The sequence below is a fragment of the Aedes aegypti genome, chromosome 1 (genome assembly GCF_002204515.2).
Source record: "Aedes aegypti strain LVP_AGWG chromosome 1, AaegL5.0 Primary Assembly, whole genome shotgun sequence".
NCBI lineage: Eukaryota > Metazoa > Arthropoda > Insecta > Diptera > Culicidae > Aedes > Aedes aegypti.
In genome coordinates, this window is record NC_035107.1 from 151,953,368 (window position 1) to 151,975,875 (window position 22,508).

At 38.0% G+C, this 22,508-nt stretch overlaps 1 protein-coding gene across 2 annotated transcripts in view; it reads left to right on the forward strand.

Annotated features, from left to right (window-relative positions):
• Window positions 1-2,496: 2,496 nt before the first annotated feature.
• The window catches only part of LOC110678344 (myosin heavy chain, muscle-like), a 285,969-nt gene continuing 265,957 nt past the window's right edge, over window positions 2,497-22,508 (forward strand). The window contains exons 1-2 of one of the 2 annotated variants that reach the window (XM_021851099.1): window positions 2,497-2,789; window positions 10,102-10,245. In XM_021851099.1, the coding sequence (XP_021706791.1) occupies window positions 2,583-2,789; window positions 10,102-10,245 (351 nt within the window). In that variant the 5' untranslated portion in view covers window positions 2,497-2,582. The remainder of the gene's footprint in view (window positions 2,790-10,101; window positions 10,246-22,508) is intronic. The other variant, XM_021851103.1, reaches the window with a different exon arrangement.

Consider the following 22,508-nt stretch of genomic DNA (forward strand, 5'->3'; position numbering starts at 1 on the left):
TTGAATTTATTGTTCAAAACGATAAACTTTTCACTTGCCCCACTTTTAGGGTAAGTAAAAAGTAAGGAGACGTTTTTCAAAAACTTTTTCTGGGCTTTTTTCTTAAATTTTTCATAAAAATAAATTTCAGCATACTGCTTATATTTGGTGGGAGTCAAGCTAAAAAATATACATGACCTCATTTGTTTTAATTTAAAGTCTCTAGGATTTGAAGAATCTCAACTATGCGAAATCCATTACCCACTTGCCCCACGGTACCTTACATATAATAATTTCAGAAGGGTTTCTGAAAGAATCTCAGTGGATTTTCAAGATGTCCTCTAGCACCACAACTAATATATACTAATATATACAACTCAATACTTAATTATAAATTGCGTTAAGCTGAGTGTACGCCATCCAGTTTGGAGGCGGATTGACGGTATCGAAGTGGGTTAAAAACAATTATAGGAGAGCGTGTGGAAAATACATATGAACTGCGCAGAATACATCCGACTGATTTACTATTGCTGCGCACTTCTAAAAGCATTTTATTTTTATTAAAACATTTGATAATAGTAGAACGACAATGATCATCAGTTGATTTTCCGCTACTGTTTTTTTTTTATATCACAATTGTTATTTCTTTCCGTGCACGCGCTCGGGAAATGAATCTGGCCATGGTGCAACAACCGCGCTACGTTCGATGAATCCTATGCGACAAAAATTGTCGGAGCTATCCGTCAAAATCACTCACCAAAGCCATTTTGGTGGATTTACCATCAAAGCTTATGTGACGAGTAGCGAATCAGGGCAAGCATGTAACCCATTCATTAAACACATTTCACGGTCGTTTGCGAATACCCTTTAATGGGTAAAAATTCACCCATTTCCGCTAGAAGTGCCTCTCCACATTTAATGAGTAAACACGGTTTACTCTTTAAAGAGTAAAAGCGGTTTATGTCAATGGATGGGTATTTATTTACCCATTATACGAAACGCCAACGCACCGGAAAATGGGTGAAAAAATACCCTTTTTAGGAAAGAAGAATGGGGGAAAATTGTTTATTTTTCTCGTTTGGGTTTAGTAATAATAAAACTTCTCTTTTCATATAATTTATTGACGAATACATAAACAATGCACTTAACAGATTCATTGAAAAGAAAACTTAATAGATTTTCATGTTGAAATCAGCCATTGCATCTTCCAGAACTGAGCTCAAAGCAAGAGTTTCTTAGAATCTGGAAATAGTTTCAAATAATCTAAATTAGATTTCATTTACACCTATGCTAGTATCACTTACCACTTATTAATAATGTTCTACGAGCATCACTCAATTATCAAACATAAAGATCTAGTGGTTTGATCATAATATAACTGTTTTTCACCCATTTATGGGTTCACAAAGAGTTTTCAACAATGGGTGTTTTTTTACTCTTTTTGAGTTTTCAAATTCCCCCATTTTTTGACAGATCGGGACGCTTTTCAACAATGGGTATTTTTTCACCCATTAAAGGGTATTCGCAAACCACCGTGTTCGCCATACAAATACTTTCCCCGGTACCTTTAGCGATTTTTCGCTCATATACACTAGCGCATGTGCGTTACTATATGGCAAGTAGCGAATCAGGCCATGCAAGTAACCCATTGAAACATTTCGTTTCTTTGCTTATAGTTTCTTTAGTCTGCACCCAAGTAACCATGGACTTATCCACGGTCTTCTTTTCGCCTCTACTTTCTTTTTCTTTTCGGCTCTAAATGCGGGCAATGTTTACATTAAATGACATCCGGACCAACATCCGGACGACGAATGTTCACCGAATGAACACGAAGTGGATGAATGTACAACGAAATCTTTCTTTTTTTGTAAACACGGCCCGCAGTAAAGGTTTTCTTCTCGCTGGAAGTTGCAGCGTGACGTCATCGTAGATTAGTTCATGCTGCTCAAGGTGCAATATATGCATAAATACCATAAATACGATATTGTGAGAGAGGGCCCCGCTTGAGAATTCATCATTTATTTATCAGCAATCATAAAAATGAAAAACCAGTTTTTTGTCCAAATTTAAAATCTTAAAAAGATGGATGCATCATAATTTTAATATGAAACTCTTTTCTACTTGAAATTAACTTTAATTTTGGTTATACAGTTGTTTTAGCTTTATACATCGTATGTACGCATAAATTGAGCAGCATGGTTACTGGGGTACAAACAAAGACAAATTAAAGACCTCCATGTCCCTTGCAGTAGCCCAAAATTTTATGGCTCATAAGGTAATCTAGAATGCCGTGAAAAGTGCACTGCGATCTGTCAAACTTGGGTACCTTTTGTACTACCGAGGGACCAAATGCAGTACTAGAAGTGGTAACCAATCTGAGCCATCTGAGCCCGAGTGTGACGGACCTGGTACAAACATCATTCCGTTTTTGTTAATAAATACTATATTTTTTATATTATAGGTAAAGATTATATAGATAGTTAGCTATTAATAATTATTTGATATCTTAATTGATTCCAGGTAGGCATCTTTGGGCTACATCATCCTTCAACGATTCCAGTTTAGCGATCCTTTCATAGACCCCAACCTCGAACCAGCTCAAGATGCCTAAACCAGTAGTACAAGTTGGTGACGATCCCGATCCATCCGAATGGTTATACATTTCGGAGGAAATGAGACGCATTGATCAGAGCAAGCCTTACGATGCGAAAAAGGCTTGCTGGGTTCCAGATGAAGCCGAAGGATACGTTCAAGGTGAAATTAAGGCCACCAAGGGTGACTTGGTAACCGTTGCTTTACCAGGTGGCGAGGTAATGTATTTTTTGCATATAGCTCATAGGCAGATTTGCTGTTGACAAGGAAAGTAAACACATATCTCGATGCGTGGAAAATGTCTTTCCAGAAATGGTCACATTTCTTTGAACACAGTATACAGTTAAGCTCTCTGTAGAAAATTTCTTGACCCATTCAGTCAATGAATTTCATCACTTTTCTTGAGCGATACAGCATGCGTAGCTAAAAGCATAATTTTCTGCTGAAAAGTGATTGCTCGAGAAATCCTGAAATCCATTTCTTCAATTTTCTTCACATTTCTTTATGTCGTACTTTGAAGACGCAACGAATCGGGCCTACCCGATTAGTTAGAGTCCGTGGCTACAAAGCAAAGCCATGCTGAAGGTGTCTAGGTTCGATTCCCGGTCGGTCCAGAATAACTATAGAGTATCATCGTACATGCCACACGATATACGGATGCGAAAATGCAACTTCGGCAAAGACAGCTCTCAATTAATAACTGTGGAAGTGCTCATAAGAACAGTAAGCTGAGAAGCAGGCTCTGTCCCAGTTCGAATGTAATGCCAAGAATAAGAAGAAGCAAATATTTATAACGAATCGATAGCGATCGTCATTGATTCATAAAGGCAAATATTTTCAAAGCTGAACGATCACTCCGACATCTGGTGGCTACACGCAAACAAATTTTGTTGTATAATCTACCGAATCCATAGTAGAATTAAGAACAGCACCAACGATTTTCAACCGACTACAAAATTCTGTTAAGTTTACTATAATCTGGTAAAAATCACTGAGCAGTGTAGTAAATGTGACTATGCCCATAGTAGCCTCGACTACAAAGTATTGTATTTCAATCCGTGACACCCACCGTCCAACGCAGTATGGTGAAAAGTACAATGCCAAACTTGTCAAATCTAGAACACAGACTGTCTATGTCTAGAATATTTCTAATCATAACTACAACTCTGGTTAAATAAACTGAATATATTTTCTTGTTGACTATGTTATGGTAGAGTTAACAGATTAATGTAGTCGGTTGAAAATCGTTGGTGCAGTTCTTAATTTTATCATGGATTCAGTAGTTTCTACAGTAAAATTTATTTCAGTGTAGTAGAAGAACCAAGTAGAGTTACATATTTCTCAGGAGCACATAAATGTACTGACGAGCCTCCAACCAAACTGTCTCCTAGCTCTTTGGAATCCTAGTGTGCTGCGCTAGACGGAGGCTCACGAAAATTCTAAAAGCGCGCGCTAGGTGATGTGCTCTCGGGGAGACTCGTCTCATGCGCTGCTCGGCGCTACGGCTCGCCAACGGTCTCCAAGTTGTGAAACAACTGCTTAGTAACGAAGAGCCTCTATAACTATTTTCGCCTTATTATGCAGGTGTCTAGCTAGCCTATATGACATGGTCGAAGACTCGTGATCCAAAAGTTACAATTTCGATCCTCGTTGAAAATTTTTGTAATCACTTCAATTATTGCGCTGAATTTTAAACAGCACATGTGACGGAGCGCATGAGATCGCATTGAGACACTTCTCAAGAATAATGAGGCGCACCAGAAAAGGTCTCACAATGTACAGCGTGCCCATGCGCTTGCAAGCAATGAGGCTCTTGCACCTACGGCTACAGCACGTGCACAGTAACTCTAGAACCAAGAGGTTGGGTTGAGAACGCACCGTGGGCAGCATAGGAACACACAATTTACATTTTTTTCTCGGAATAGTTATTTTGTAGATGATCAGAGAGCATTGAAAAACATAATAAACTTTTTTCCTTCGAAAATTTACAGATCCGGTTAGTGCTCATGTACGATTAGTGGGATAAAATTAGAAAATTGGTGTTCGGCAGCATAGGTTATAAACTTTTGGATTCTTTGTTAGTGGTTATTTTTTTAGTGAAATTACGGTAATGGTTTCAAATGAGTATGCCAATAGAAAATAATTCAAAAATCAATTGATTATGACCTAATTTTTGGGTTGAATAATTGAATTTTGGACGTAAACAAACATTTTTAGTGACGTTTCTTTCATTATTTCCCAGCGACCCTATGCATACTATGAAATGTTTGACTTTTACTATGCGCCCTGTTATCAATACGCTCCCAATCGCAAAACGCAACATACTGTTAGCCATCTATACTTTGGTAGCGCAACTAGTCAGATGATGAGAGATTTGATTTTTCACGCATCCATCACATGCCGCTGTGGGGAAAAATGTTTTATTTTCCTGATATAAGACGGTTCACAGTGAAACAGTTAGGCGGAAAAGGTAGGAATATCCATTCTCTATGTTCTACATACGTTTGTTTTTTGTATTATTGCACTACTTTCATAAAAATTGAGATCCGGCTGGTAGGAGCACTAGTTTGAGGTTGGAAAACCAGAATATGTGAGGTTAGCTTCATTGGAACTTTCGCCTGAGCGATTTTTGCGCTTGAATAAAGCACGCTTCGGGACATTCTCCGCTGCCCCTTAAAATACCATTGGGTAGATAAATGAATTCTCTACCATTGGATCTCATTCAATTTCATACATAAGTGAAGTAAGCGGTGAAAATAAATATTTTGTTCGGAATGTTTTGAAACCATGAATGAGTTTGACATTGCTCTCGTCAACCATCATCATGACGACAGCAGCACACCCCACCGGACGAATCGTCGTATTGGGAGCGAATTGCCTGTGATAGGGAGCGAGACAGCACCAACACTCAACACACGGCGCACAGTAAAAGTCATGAGAAAAAATCGGATCATTCTAAAATGACGTCCATCATTTGGGGGAGGGGGTCTAAGTGTGACAGTACGTGTATAGGCCTATTCACATGACAATCCAAAACAGCTGATCGGGAAGCTCTTTGACAGTTCTTCTATGAAAATGACAGCCTCGTGTATGCACCGGTACTCCACCGATGTAAACTAATGCATAGACGGACCTGTCACATAAAAAGGCCTATAAAGTATTGGAAAAAGCGTGACAGAGGAGGGAGGGGGTCTAGAAATCCCGAAAAACGATGGACGTCATATTTGAATTGTCCCTAAGAAGTAGTTAACGCAAAATTTCACTAGCAAACGAGTCAAGGTAGTTGATATACCGTTATTTTCATGAGACCGGTGAAACGTGAAAATCCCGGTGGCTGGTTTGCTGGTGACGATTTTGGAGACGATTACAAATCATCGCGTTTGATAAATAAGGTGCAAAATTTACAATACTATGCTTTCAGAGCTTGCTTTCCTTGCCAAAATTTCCCACGCATAAAGATAGGCCAAGAACTTACTTTTCCGCAGCAATCTAGGCTATACATATACTTGAACAAAATTGAGTGCAAAACAAAAGCCCTTTTTATTATTAAATTATTGTGGATTTACTTTGAAGATCAAAAGAAACATTCCAAGTATACATGCAGCTCAGGCTGCAACGGGTCCTAAAAATGTGTTCTCGCTACTACTATGACAATTTTTCTCGCTTAAACAACGGCAACATAATAATTAAACTTTAATTTAAAAACCGGGTCCTAATTTGAACATAACTCGCATAACTTCTGATCTCGCCCTAAAAGCCATTGGTAACCATGTGTGTAGCTCGTTGTTTCTGAACATTTGAATGGATTTTATTGCTATTTAACAACGCTATGGGGAAGAAAGGATCATTATCTACCTGCCCGTGATGATGGTTTGGATGCTTATTCCTTCTTTTGCTCAGAAACAACGAGCTACACAGGTGGCTACCAATGGCTTTTAGGGCGAGATATTGACACTTTTGATCATGTTTGACATGTCGATAAAAACACCACAGATGCTCAACTTTTCAACACTGGGGTTGTTTCTATCTGTCATTTAAAAAGGGGCACGTAAAACAAAATACAAACAAAATTTGAGTTTAAAGAAAGAGTGTGACAAAAACATAAACATCGTAAAAAAATGTGGGCATATAGCTTCATCATACTTGCCACACGATAAACGAATGCGAAAAATGACATCTTTGGTAAAGATGCAGCAAATCATCACTAGTTGAATGACAATCACGATTCTTCTTTTAAATAGTTTCGGCGGCGACATTTCTTATTTGACGATGACAATTGTCTACCTTGACCCTAGGTACCCCAACAAATTCGTATCTAAATTCAAAACCATCACCGAATTCAAAATGTTTAATAAGTATGTCATGAAATTCGTAAAAATTACAATACGTGGATAAAAATTTAACTAATAATGAATATGTGATTTTTCATGAGAAACTCATCAAAATCGATCGAACGATGGCGAAGATACAGATTTTTGAAACTTACATGTCGGCACTCAGTACTGAAAATGTTCTTTGCTCTATTTTTTTTCGAAAAATGAAACATTTTGAGAAATCATTCGTTAGATGCATTTCGCCATACAAATATTTTTCGAGTTACCTTTTAGCAATTTTTTATGCATAGGCCTATTCACATGACGTCTCAAATCAGCTGATCGGGAAGCACTTTGACAGTTCTTCTATGAAAATGACAGGCCCGTGATAGCACCGGTCCTCCACCGATGTAAACAAATGCATAGATGGATCTGTCACATGAAAAGGCCTATAGACACTAGCGCATGTGCGTTACTGTGCGGTGAATACGCCTATTCACATGACGTTCAAAAACAACTGATCAGGAAGCTCTTTGACAGTTCTTCTATGAAAATGACAGCTTCGTGTATGCACCGGTTCTCCACCGATGTAAACAAATGCATAGACGGACCTGTCACAAAAAAAAGGCCTTTTGAGGGGAAAATAACTATCGAAATATCAAATTTTAACTAATATTTAAAGGAATGGGTTACATACATGCCCTGATTCGCTACTCGCCACATAGTTATGCATATGCGCTAGTGTCTATGCACGAAAAATCGCTAAAAGGGGTCATGCACAAATTACGGCACGCTCCAAGAGGGGGTCGAGCCAAGCGTGACAAGCCTTACAAAATTTTCGAAGGATCCATACAAAAAGTGTGACAAAGGGGGGAGGGAGGGAGGTGAGGGGGTCGAAAAAGTTGATATTTAGCGTGACATAATTTATGAAACGAGAAAGCAGGTAGTTAATTGGTGAAACGGTTCACAGCCTAAAAAGTCTAAAATACAAAGAGACGAAATCTAATCATATTGAAAATAAATCAGCTATCAACTAATGATCCTTCATAAGAGAGATACGCGGAAGCTGACATTCCTGTCAAAGTGTGAGACGATCGAGCAGCGAGAACTGGCAAAGCGTGAGCCAAACGAACATGCCTTATGTTTGGCTTGAACTTTTCTTGAGTAGTAATGTATTCCGCTTGAAATTATTAAGGTGAAAATTGTTTTCCATAGAGCAAAAATATGAAATATCCCGATCAACCAGTCTTCATAATTCTTTATAGATCTTTGTCCAACGATGGCGATCGCTAACAATTCAAAACGAATCGATATCGAAAATCACTGAGTGATTGACCGGGATGTTCATTTTTAATTTTTTTCAATGCGATATTTTGTTGTTGATTTTTTTATGCTGTTTATTAATTTGGAAATCTAGCTCAAAGCTCTATAACGAAATAATATACACTTTTAGCAATGAGGAAGTCATGTCCGCGTTACAATATTATTCTTGACGCCGAGCAAACTCAGCACTGCTGGTTTGTTGCCAAATCATTCCATTTTACTTCCGCTTGTCTCTCATATATGCCAAATCTATACGCAGCACTGCCAATGTTGAATCCAACGCTAAAAGTGGGTCACAGGTTTAATGTGTTGAATTTACACAGATTAACGAATGAAAAATTTACTGAATGTGTGGAAAACCAATGTAATGAGTAGAGCATACTTTATGCAAAGCATAAAAATTGCAACCGAAACTCGTGTATTGAGAAAATATCAGCAACATTTTCTGCGCGGTAACATTTTTGTATGAGCTGTTTTCAGCGCGTGTAAAAAGTGTTTGACAGGTCTCCTGCTGGATTGGAATGACATTAACAGTAAATTTTGAATTCTAATGGATTACCTGCTTTGCTCTTGTTCACAGCAGAAGTTTTCTCATTTAATTTTGTATGGGGAAAGGCATCTAACTTCAAATATCTTGTGAATGGAAGCTTTAATCGAAAAAATATTTGGTAGGCGTGATAGCCATCATCACTACGTAACAACCCCAGTATTAAAACTAAAAGCCCTGTGGCATTTTTGTCGGTAAAGTAAACGTTAAACATAATCAAAAGTTTACATGCATGTCTTGATTTGCTACTCGCCAGATAGTAACGCACATGCGCTAAAAGGTAACGCGAAAAATATTTGTATGGCGAAATGCATCTAACGAATAATTTCTCAAAATTGGGAACTATTTTCGAAAAAATATTTGGTACCGGTTGTACGTGATGATAATGACTATCACGCCCAGGCTTGAGAACTGTGACCACTATTTACTACAGTTCATCGATTCTGCCAGTCAACCAAAACACAAAGCAGCAACAGCATCAATACCATCAGGCGTTGCGCTGCCAACGGTTCACACACTGCTTGAATGTTTTTGTCTCTCCACTATGATCGTTTTCAGGCAGCCATCTCGAGGTGAAAGATTGAAAAAAATGTTAAATAAATCAATCGCCAATATTTCGCTTGTGTTTTCAACTAATTGAAATCTATTAGCGCTAATAGCAAGAGCACAATCATTCCGTTGCGATACATATAAACAAATTCAATTTCATGCTCCCTTTATCGAGCAAAAATGCAAAACCCCGAAAACCGGAAAAATCGTGTCACCACTGTGCTCGAATCATTTCGCATTCGGGTTTAAAAAAAACGTTGGAAAGAAGAAGATTACAGTTTTGAAGAGCTGTGACATTTTTTGTTTTGAACGGTCATGGTTTGCTTTGGATTTTGATGGTCGTGTAGAAAAATGTGAATGTCGAGGCGGTAAATGTTTGCTACACTACATTTCCCATCCCTGATCACGCCTAACAAATATTTTTTTCGATGGACGCTTCCATTTATAAGACATTTGAAGTTAAATGCCTTTCCCCATACAAAACAAAACGAGAAATCTTCTGCTGATCAACTGTTTACAGGGGCAAAGCAGGTAATCCATTGACTTAAGGTTCATATTTGGAATTATTTAAAAAAATAAAGTTTAAATATGTTATAGCCGTTATTTGAGCTGGTAAAATTGCTATAGTAGTTGTAAGAACATGCTCTTTCGTATTATCAAATAAAAACAAGAACTCATTAAACATTTTCGGACCCAATTTTGGTTAAAGTACACAATAATTAATAAAAAAAGGGATGTAAAAAATAAACAGCTAACACAAAAAATTTTTTTTCTTCTATTTTTCTTTTGCTGTTGTAGACCAAAGATTTCAAGAAAGATCTTGTGGGCCAGGTAAATCCTCCCAAGTACGAGAAATGTGAGGATATGTCGAATTTAACCTACCTCAACGATGCCTCTGTTTTACATAACTTGCGAGAACGATACAGAGCTAGATTGATTTATGTAAGTAAATAAATGAAATCGCACACAATATCACAATGAACAACGTTTACAATATTACAATGAACTACCTACTATGGCTGATTTACTATTCAAAGCACCTATACCGGTCATATTCGCAAAATAGTGCTATATTCTATGGGATTTCCATTTTAAATGGGACTGTTATGCGAGTATGGGCAGTATATAGGGAAGAATACACAAAACAAAATTTTTTGTTTTTTGAAATCTAGATTTTTTTTTTATGTTCTGAGGTGTGGCCCGTTTATAATTGAAATATATATAAATTGGAATAATTTGGATATAATTCAACAAAAATGAATTCTGTTTCAACTCAAATGTTGCATTTCTTGTAAGCTTCAAAGGAAAAATAATAAAAAAAATATTAATCCCCTTTAACGTGAAATTGTCGGACTTTTCCCGGAATACGGTTAATTAATTTGCGCACACTATTTTCATCCATATTTTTGACAAGTTCATCCCATTTAGTAAACAGTTCGTAGATGTTTTGGTGATACATTGATTCGCTCTTAGCTTCCGCTCCATAATAGCCAAATATATCTTAATTGGGCTGAGTTGGTATCAATTACGTGGGAATCACCTATCATGAAAAAATCCTTAAATTTCGTCAACATTTGATCAAACAACTTCATGGTACGGAATTTCGCCACATTTTTTTCAATTTTGTTCCCTATTTGGTTGTCTGAGGTCCTGACTTTAACCCGTTAACGCCCAAGGTATCTCACAACTGGAATTCAGCTCCGTTTTTGTTATTCATAGTCGTATTCCCATAAATTAAACCTTATTTCATCAAAAAATTTCAAGTCTATGGTGGGGATCCAAAAAAATTCTTGAAAGTGTGTCGTCCATATCTAGCTGTTCTATAAGTTTATTTTCGAGATTAATCAAATATATTTTCATGTAGTTCGACCCATTACAATGTAAACCAGTTGGAAAAAACTGCTGGTGAGGGGTAATTTATAAATTACGTCACGTACAGAAGAGGAAGGAGGGGGTTACAATGAAACGTGACTACCCATACAAACATTGGAATCCATACAAAAAGTGTGAAACAGAGGAAAATTGAGAAGGATGAATATGGCAAAACTTTGCGTGACGTAATTTATGGACGTACCCTGATAAAGAAATTGCAACATAAACAATAAAAATTTCAGTGGTGAAAGGTGCATGCCAGAACTAAATCATTTATTGACTTCAATTCAATTTTCTGCTCTACCACGTAAGTAAGATACAGACATACATACATTTCCATACTTGTACATGTACAATTATGCACGTTTAAACCATTTATATCAAAAACAAAATAAAATCTCGCATCAAATAATTTGATTTAGAAAAAAACCTACAGATGTTTCAGAATAGTCTTTAAAATATTACATAAAACTTGCCAGCTGATAATGGAAACATAACTATCAAAATATTTTTTCTGGGTCAATTTATTAGTATACAATGTGACTCGGATCTGACAGTGATCGAAATATATAGTTGGCAATATCAGAATTTCGTTAGTGCTGATCAAAAGTTAGTCCTTCAGTCCAATGACAATCAAATATTGGACTCCAACTATTACATGCTTTACAGATGTGAATATTTGAAGCCAACATTATTCGGCTATAACGTTGAAGTTACTGCATCACTGATGCATATAGTCTTATTCACCGATAGAACCGAATCCACGCGGTCCAAGATTTTTGACACTAGAGCTGGCCAGAATACCTGGAGAGCATACTGAAGCGTGCCCGCTCAAATGTCACAATTCTTGGTCCGAGTGAGTTTAGCAAGGAAGGCTCTTTACTGCTACCTCAACGCGTCGCTGGTTCTAAAAAGTAAACAACCATACAAAACTACGACCAAAAAATGGTGAAGGCGTAATCAATTTTCTCGAAAACATTCATTTTGGGAATTAAGTAGAATTTTCTGATTAAATTGGCAACAACGCACTGTAGTAGCGCATAGTAAATAACTGCTTGCAAGCGCATTTATTACCTGTAATTTTGCGAATAATAATTTTTACTTTTTCACGTTTAAGTCATAAAACTGGTTCTGGACTTGGGTTGACGGCTATTCAATTTTACTCTCATTTGACAGCCGCCCTTCACCCTTGGAGTTCAGTTCATGAATGGATAAGTCAATTTGTCGGTTTTTTCGTTCTTCACTCCCTCCAAAAGATCAAAAGATCTAAATAGTGTCAAGGTTCATCTAAAAATATAAAAAGCATTGCATCCGAAATAAGCGATTGTTACTCGACTCGATTGTAAGTATCCATTGTTTTGATCTAGGCAGACCAATTTCTTATTGTCTGTTTCCTTGATGTTTCGCACATAATAGCAATTCCCAGCTAATATGTTTTTTTTGCGAAAATATCTCGACTTCGAGTCTAGTACACGACACTGAAGACGGCCTTATAGTTGAGGTTGAAATACGCGTATCTGCCAAAGGATACAGACTCTAGTGGAATTAAATGGTATAGTACTAAATTCGGGTTTTCCATCTACTTATCTCCTTTAGTTGATCATCGTTTTCGAAGATACCAAATTTTTCATCACTGCACTTCAATTATGAGAATGACTTCCGAACTAAGAAGGTTTTAGGCGAATAGTTTTCTTTGGATTTAATTAGTGGACTGATATACAAGCGAATAAAATGTGTGCCCAGTAGTGCCATTTAGGTGATTTCCAAAGTAATAAGTTTCCATGCGAATAGGTCTCATTCAGTCTCATTCACTAGCGCCATCTTGTGAGTGTTATAAGGTTTTATGTGACTAAGTATCATTTGGTTGTTCAACATTGTCGAAGACAACCATTTTGTATCTCATAACAGAACTTAGATGCAAGCAAATACAATATATGCCCACTAGCACAATCTAGTGAATGTTTTCCGAACTAATAAGTTTTCGAATAGAATAGATCTCATTCAGTTGAACACATTTGTCGAAGACACCAATGTTGTATCTCATCACTGAACTGAGATATAAACAATCAAAATGTTCGATCGCTAGCGTCAACTTTTGAGTGAATTACGAACTAAAAAGGTTTTAGGCGAATATGTCTCATTTAGTTGATCAATTTTGTCGAAGACATCAATTTTGTATCTAATAACTGGACTAACTGGTGACTAGATCTCATTCAGTTAAACACATTTGTCGAAGACACCAACGTTGTATATCATCACTGAACTGAGATATAAACAATCAAAATGTTCGACCATTAGCGCCATCTTTTGAGTGTTTTCCAAACAAATAAGGTTTTAGGCGAATAGTTCTCATTTAGTTGATCGACTTTATCGAAGACACCAATTTTGTATCTCATAACTGAACTAAGATATAAGCAAATAAAGTTTTGGTTCACTAGCGCCATCTTGAGAGTGTTTTCCGAATTTATAAGGTTCTATGCGAATAGGTATCATTTAGTTGTTCAACTTTGTCGAAGACACCATTTTTGTATCTCATGACTGGGCTAAGATATAAGCAAATAAAGTTTTGGCTCACTAGCGCCATCTTGGGAGTGTTTTCCGAATTTATAAGGTTCTATGCGAATAGGTATTATTTAGTTGTTCAACATTGTCGAAGACACCAATTTTGTATCTCATCGCTGGACTGGGATAAAAACGAAGCAAATATTTGTACGCTGGAAAGTTGTTTCATATGATGCTTATAAATGCGACATTTGTAGGCGTCTGTACGCCACCTGGTGAGTTAATTCTGAATTAAAATAGTTACCAAGTGGAAGTCAGCAGTCCTGTGATCAACTTTGCAGAAGACAGTTTTCTCCTAAACCTCTTTATTTTCAAGATTTTTGCACTACAAGTACTGTCCTATTTATAGGACGCTGGGCGTTCGGGGCTTCTGTCCTATTTTTAGGACGCTGGGCGGATATGGGTTAATCCACAGCTTTTTGCGCGCCACCATATTTCATATAACGGAGGGTATTATAACTAACTTGGAGGTGATGCTTTGGAGATTATTTGGCAATTTGGAGGTTAAAATCCCCTCCAAACACTAGCGATTTTGTGGTGGGATGTTGACGTTTGATGACGAATAGAGCACACATGTTCAGTTTCTAAATTAGTCCACTAGAGTCGTTGTAAAAACCAAAGATTTTTGTTCCAATTCTAAGAGTGCCACACCTTACGATAAACGTTGTCACGGTTACCAAATATTTTTCGGGACGATATATCAACATTTTAAAATAATCGCGTTTCGTAGATTCTTTTTGCAGAGTACAAAAAGCAAAGCAGGTAGTTCATGAATGTTTTGAATAATCCCATAAACAGTCCTGTTACAAATGAACGTCAAAACAGAATTGAAAGCAATAAATGTTAAAATATAGTCACAAGAAATCATATATATATATATATATATACAGCCATACATCGCTGAAAATTTAACAGTAGACGTAAAATTTTCTGAACTTTCAAGAAAAAATGAGAATAACAGAAGCCCCTTTTGTCCCGAGGCCTTCAAAACACAAAAAAACGGAAACTATTGAGTTTTTATGTAAAAAACACACTTATTGTGAAATTTTATATTTTTCCTGAAAAGTCAAAATCTCTAGCCTAGTTTCCATTGTAAATGGAAACTCCTTGCAATCACTAGCGCCGCCACATTGCGAATTGCGTTATGATGTTGCTACTTGTGTAGCCCACAGCCAATTCAGATTACCGACCCCAGTAAAATTTTACTGGGTTTTGGAACTACGGTTTTTTCGGTAAATTTTACGATTACCGAAAAAACCCAGTAAACCAAAATATGTTTTGATTGATGAAAATTACTGACTTAGTCAGTAAAATTGTAAAGCGTTTTTTCTGACTTTCCAGTTTCCCATGCTTTGCTTCTCCGGATACTTTTTTTCTGAAATCAATACAAATTAAACCCCAATCGACATGGGTACGACATGCATTCTTCGTGAGAATAAACATCTACGGTATGCTCATATCTCAGTGGAAGTAATCGAAAAATGTTTGACAAAATCATTATTTGGTTGGCAAACTCAAAGATTCAGATGAATTCACCTCTTGTATGGGAACCAATCGAATTTACCAACGTAAGCAGTTAAATCGTACTGAGCCTTTTTGGTTGCTTAAAATTTCTCACTAAATTTCGACTACTTACCACGAGAAAGCGCAAAATAGATGCAGGAAAAGTTTGGTTGCCAAAGCCAGTAAAAAACATCAACTACTGAATAGTCGGTAATTGTTTTTACTGACTTTTCGGCCTGTTCGGTAATGTTGCAAAATTGCGCCTGACAGCTACCGTAGTTCAGTAAAAAGCAAAAAAATATTACTGAACGTCAGAAGTCTTCAATCAAATGCTGAAAGTTCGGTATTTTTTTGATTTACAATTCGTACCCAGTATTAAAAATTACCGAACAAGCAAATCGTGATTGAGTGTGCATTCAAAATTAATTGTCTTACCCAAGGGTGGTACTAGCGGCTCTTTATTGCTACCCCAACGTGTCGCTGTTTCTAAAATGTAAACAACCATACAAATTAACGACCAAACGATGGTGAAGGCGTAATCTATTTTCTCTCAAACATCTATTTCTGTCACAGATCCAAGAAATTCAAATAATCGTTATCGTCACATTCTCAAAAACAAAACAACACAAACGTCTCTACGTCAGATCGCCAAATATTGGCACATTACGAAATCTCGTACACGCTCACAGCGTCAAAACAGTAACTCAATACAAAAACAGTTCATTTTAAAATAACACATCAAGGTAAACATCTCTACATCGTCAACTACATTGTTTACACAAAACACTTCTACCTACGACGATTCCTTCTGCGCCTTCTTTTCGCTCGAGTTCTTGCATCAGTCTCGCTCTGCACTGTCTGTTCTACAAATTCTCCTAACTTCATAACATTTAACTCATTTTATTTTCTGTTAAATGATAGCTCCGGACTCCTCGCCACCATGTTGCACTTCTCCGCATTTCTTCCGGCCGGCATGGCCGCTACCACTTTCCGTCGGTTGCATTCACACCAAACCTCCAACTCATACAGTTCTGTGTAGTGCCCGACAGACACATCGCCACAAAAGTCCGTCAACATCTTTTCGCCGTTCGCCACACTCACTTGCACCGGTTGCTCCAATCGTCGCATCTCTCTGAAGGCACTAGGATCCTTCACCATGTGGTCCGTCGCACCAGAGTCTAGGAACCACTGCATTTTCACCAGCTCTTCTTCTTCTTCTTCTTCTTCTTCTTCTTCTTTCGACGCAACGAAGCAAACGCCGGCACGATCCGAGGAACGATCTTCTTCAACTACCATGTCTGCAGGTCCGTCCCACTCGGGCTTAGATTGGGTACCACTTCTAGTACTGCATTTGGTCTCTCGGTAATGCAAAAGGTATTGACTTCGCAGCACCAATCTGGAGTTCGCCGGTTGGACTTCCGAAGCGAAGTTTTGAACGAACTAACTGTCATTGCTCTGCTGGCTCGGCTTTTATCTCAACTGTTTTAGAAAACTGTCCAACATCACGTCAACGGAAGAAGTTTCACCACAACGGAGGATTTGTCAGTTCGAGCGCGCCAAAATCCTTCCGATTGAAAATGTGGCGGTGCTTAAGGCGCAACGGTTTGCTATCCATAAATGATGATCAATTTTGTAGTTTTGGGGATGTGATATCGGTTCTACCGGACATAGATGAACTGAAAGTGTATCAACATGCCTGTTGTTAGCAAGCATATGATCCGGATAGATATATATCGAATGATCGATATGATATAAAACAGAAATATTTTCTTTTCAACGATAGTTTGAACATAGATTGTTCATGGATGCCACGATGAGTCTATCTACCTTAAGTTCGTTGATAAAGAAGAGGAAATTGAGCGAAGTTCTTTTTCTGAATTTTATCGGGATGCACAATACCCAAGTATGACAGATCGCAGTACACTTTTCACAGCATTCTTGAATTTTGGGCAATAGACCATTTCCGTGAAATTTTTTTATTGGTTTATATGATTTCTGACAATTTACTGAACAAACTTTCCTGAGGAACCGATATGTTTTGGAGCCTTTAACTAATAGAAAACGATGAAAAACTTGCGGCACGTTAGTTCACCCCTCGGTTCCCTGCAATTTGTTTCACCTCGAAAAAATGCAGACCCCTTTTTCCCCTATGGTATTGCCACCACGTTGTGGTGAATTTAAGATCAGCTGGCATGACCAGATGATTTTTGTTTATGTTTTCATTCATCATAATGGGCTCCGCTGGTTTCGCTCCCCCTTCCTTCACGGTTCCTGAATCACCGCGGAAACCACCTTCACCGCTTCGACCGAATATGACCGCACCCGGCGGACACTACACGGTTCTGTAACGCAAGGATTGTAGTCGACAGATGCCTGATCTCTCTGTTTTCTGCCGACGAGGATTGAATAAGCCGGAAGATTCCCGCCTAGAGGCAGCAACAGCCGCGCAAGGAAATTTTGAGCGGCTGTTGCTGCCTCTAGGCGGGAATCTTCCGGCTTATTCAATCCTCGTCGGCAGAAAACAGAGAGATCAGGCATCTCAAAATTTCCTTGCGCGGCTGTTGCTGCTTCAAGGCGAAAATCTTCCGGATCAACATCCAACAGATAGATTTAGGCATTTGCCAGCATGAATAGTAAAAATAACCTTCTACAGAACTAGCGGTACCGTAACTGTTGGGTGGATGAGAGATTTGTTGTTAGGGGGTGGTTTTGAATATTGAATATGTGGAGGAAAACATATTTTCCTAAACCTGAATCGGGTTGGAGTTTAAACTGTGATTCAGAACGGATTGCGCCAGTTCCAACCTGGTTTAAAAACGTTTGTTTGAGTACTTTCAAGTTAGTTTCGATGGCGCTCCTGTTTGGGGCGCCCTGACCGGGATCACGGTCAGTTTGAGCGCGCACCTGATTTGACGTTTCCAAATGTAAACAAGCATCCCAATGCAGGGGTGGAATCGAAAAACTGTTGCAAAATCACCATGCTGATTCCCATAGGGTTGAACAAACTGTGCCGCATCTTGAATTATTTTTCAAAATGTGGTGAGTATCCATGTTTTCAAAAATTTGTAAGAAAATCAGGAGTGCATATAAACAAAATCTGAAAGCGTTAACATTCATTAAAAATGATTGCCTTTCGAAGAAAAATACAAAAACTGGGGGTTAGATCTGACGGAAATGGTCTATTGCAAGGGACATGGAGGTCTCTATTTGTCTCTGATGTCTGTTTTTTTGTTCCGTCGTTTCACAAACTCGCTCTCACTCGGACTCACGGGCAAACACACACGGCAATCGGTTTGTTTGTGCCCTATTTTTCCACACCGAAAACAACGCAACTTTTTCCGCACATGCCAATTGGCCATGGCGACATCTTCATTTTTGGCGTCGGGGGTCAAAAAGTTCTTCCTCTTCATGTCCACATCAAGCAGCCGCTTCTTCACAAACGCCAGTGTCACACCACACGCTATGTCTAAACCAGACGATTATAAAAATCGAATGTACATCGTTTTTTTTCTCGCTAGAGTCTAGTATTTGGGTTATATTTTAATAATCGGAAAGTTTTAAAATATTCCATCGGTGAAATTTTGATTTTTTCCACTTTTTAGCCATTTTTTATACTAAATCCCTTGAAAATCTCGTTTTCGACGCATTTCAGCCCATACTAAATGTATGAAAAAAATTTCACCGATAGAATATTTTAAAACCTTCCGATTATGAAAATATAGACCAAATACTGATCTCCAGCGAGAAAAAATCTGATGTACATTCGATTTTTATAATCGTCTGGTTCAGACATAGCGTGCACCACCTGGATGCGTTTCTATAGCGGTAACTACCGAACCGATCGACGACAGCATTGTCAACAACAAATGACAAATCGCGTCGGAATCTTCCACTGCCGCACCACTCTCTTTTAACTCGCGAATCAACCGATCGAACTTTAGCAAGGGTTCCGGCAAACCACCAGCAGCCCCCTCTTCATACATTAACCGTAGGAGTTGCTTCCGAACCAACAACAACCCGGCAACACAGCAACGCTCAAACACAGCCTTTAGCGTGTCCCAAATCTGTTTCGGATTTGCGCAGTCTTTCACTAGCTCCAGCTGACTATCCGCAAAGGCCGAAATAATCATCGCCTTGAACTTTTTCTCAGCGGCTCTTCGTTTCACCATTTGCATTTCCTTCTCGATTCTCACTTCCGCGGAATCGATGGCCATCTCACGCAACTCGTCAATCTCGGCGAACTCCCGGTCGACGCAATCAAGCAGATCGTACGTGTCGAGGACGGTCTCCATCCAGAACTTCCAGTTGTGGAATCGGTGGCCATCTCACGCAACTCGTCAATCTCAGTGGGAACAAACGCCACCTGAGTGCAGAGCACGAATTAAACTCAGTGTGAAATCCCAACTTGAGGGCAGGTTCCAAAACAAGCCAAGGAAGAGCGGGGAAATTCTTTCTTAGATGTAATTCCAATGAAAATTGGAAAGGAAAATTCCTTCTCCAAGTCTCTCTTGGAATACACATTTGAAGTGAGAAAAAGTAAGTTAAACTTAACACTACTTATATTTCTCCACAGCGCTCTCGGTTTACACCAGAGCAATTCAAAATTCTGATTTCAAAAAATGACAGAAATGTGCTTACTTCTACCCTACTATCTAACGTGGTCAATGTATGCTAGCGATTGATAGACCACAACCTGCACTGTCTGCTTATGTATCTAAACATGGCGCGTGACGCGCGCCTCGGAGTTGTATGTATGTGTACTGTCTGCTGCCTCGCCCGGTTTGAGGTTGGAGGTGTCTGCTGCTACCTAAGTATATTGACAGCTATAGAAGGTATGCTATTCACGACTGTGCATTAGTATTAGTAGATAGTTATGCACTTTTTCCGGATTTATATAGCATTTGTTATATTTTAATGCAAATTAGGTAAATTTATCGATAGCTTAGCAGAATAATTTGTTACGTATCCGATTGGGAGGTCATTTAATGCATTTGTTAGATTTATATGGAGTATTTTTCATGTTTCTCATCACAACCCATTACCTCCCTCAGAAATAAGTAGCCCTGCAAGTTGTTTTTTTTTTTTATGTACAAGAATATCTTTACTATATGTACGGAAAGCCGAAATTGAATCTGATATAATTTGGAAAATTTGACCGAATGCCTAGGTCACATGAGGGGCCCAAATACAAAGGAATGAGAGTGACATTTAGGTCGGTTTTGAGTTAAGTATACTGAAAAGTTTCAAGCTTTACATCAGTGTTTTTGGAAGACTTTCGATCGACCCTTTCGATATTTTAGATAGGTATAATAAAATAAAGAACACAAGGCGCATTTGCTTGCTGTTCATTGTTCGGTATAATTTAACTTTCGATAGTTGTTCAAAACATACATCAGGATTTTATTTATTTTTTCCGCTAAGGTACTGCTATCTGATTCTCGGAAATGCTTAGAACAGACGAAAAATTCATGGTATTTATTTTCAAGTTTTAGCCTAAAAATGTTAGCCATCGGTAAATTTGTAGACTCAATGACATTTCAATTTACATAATGACAGCTCGTCCCGTAGTAACATTTGACGAGCAATGTTTCAAAAGCGCTTACCATACTGACTTCAAGTGTGTATTGCAAATAGTTCCAGGGCACGGAAAATTATGAAACTTTGGATTCTGGCTCAATGTTCAACGTAGAAACATGATATGTAAAAAACTGGATACGCGTAAACAAGCCAATTGAGTAAACTGAATTTATATTCCGAATTCAGTACAAATCTGACTGATTTTCATAACTATTTTATCTGTGTGAGTATTTTCGTGTAAGATACGAAAAAATGCAGCGTACCTTTAGTAGCTGTCAAAATACGTTGGTGGAAAATAATCAAATATGAGGGAACCGATCAGGGTATCAATCTCAACGAGTTTTTAGAAATCGTTCAGACCTTTTCGCTAGCCGAACATGTGTCCGATGTTGAGCTATTTGAATCCGCTGTTCACCTTTTGCGGGCCCTGCATTAAAGTGGTATATTACCATGCGCACCACCGGTCGTTTGCTCAATTGGCAACATTTGGTGTTGGAATTGAAGCGGACCTTCATGCACCCCGATTTGGACGCTCTGATAAAAATGGAAATTTATCAGCGGCGCCAGCAGAGAAGTGAATCGTTTCATGAATTTTATTATGAGATGGAAAAACTTTTCCGATCCATGTGCGTACAAATTCCTGAGCACTAGCGGAGCTAGGCGCCTGTGTTTGGGGGGGCACTTCAGAAAAATGGCGCATGTGATTCGACGATGGCGTACATAGTGAGAGTTCATATAACACATTATTTGGCGCCTAGGAATAAGTGAATTGAACATATCTTAACCATGCATGATTTTTTTGGCGGCAGAAGATTGTCTAGATTTGACAATTTGAGCTACAGTTTTCTAAACTTTGTTTTCTCGTTGATCGACTTCTATTATTTATTTCTCAAACACTAAACAATCGACTAAGCACGATAAAACTCTACAGTATTCTTTTGAATAATATTCTACCAAAATACGTTAAATTTGATAAGCAAACATTAAAGTGCTCGTTATCTCTCAAATGAACTTGGTTTTTATCGAAACAGTTATTTTTTTAGTGGAACAGTGCATCGTATTTTTTTTTTTTTCGGAAAAGGTATGTAAGCTTTCCAACAGTTTTTCAAGTAACATTGGCCACTTAACAACTTATTTAGCTGAAATATATTCCAAAGTGGCCAAATTTTATTCACTACATTTTTTTGATTCATAAATAAAACATTTTGTTAAAGTTTTGTCTCGATGTAAATAAGATGAGCTTCATTGATTCATCCAGGCCTGTTGAGATTTCTATAAATTTTGATAAATGATTTCTCTGTGAATTTCCACAGGATTCAAAAAGGTGAATCTTCTGATAAATTCCACAGGATATCATCAAAAACCTCTACTTGAAGGTTAAACGTCCAGAATCTCAATATGATTGCTACAATTGACAATTCCTGACTTCTGTAGAGCTACGAAACTGGTCATCTAATATTGTCTACAAAAAAGGGAATAGCACTGCTGACTTTTTTAGTTTTGTGCGTTAAACATCTTAGTACATCTTACGGTCGTCTTGATGACAAAACGATTAACTTTAAAATTTCTTTTGGAATTTTCCAAGCCATCCTTGAGTGTTCCTAATAGAAAGTTTTCCAGATTTTTCAATCAATTTCATCCATAAGGAGTTTGTTCGTAATTTCGTTTGTAATATTATCGGGGATTTGTAT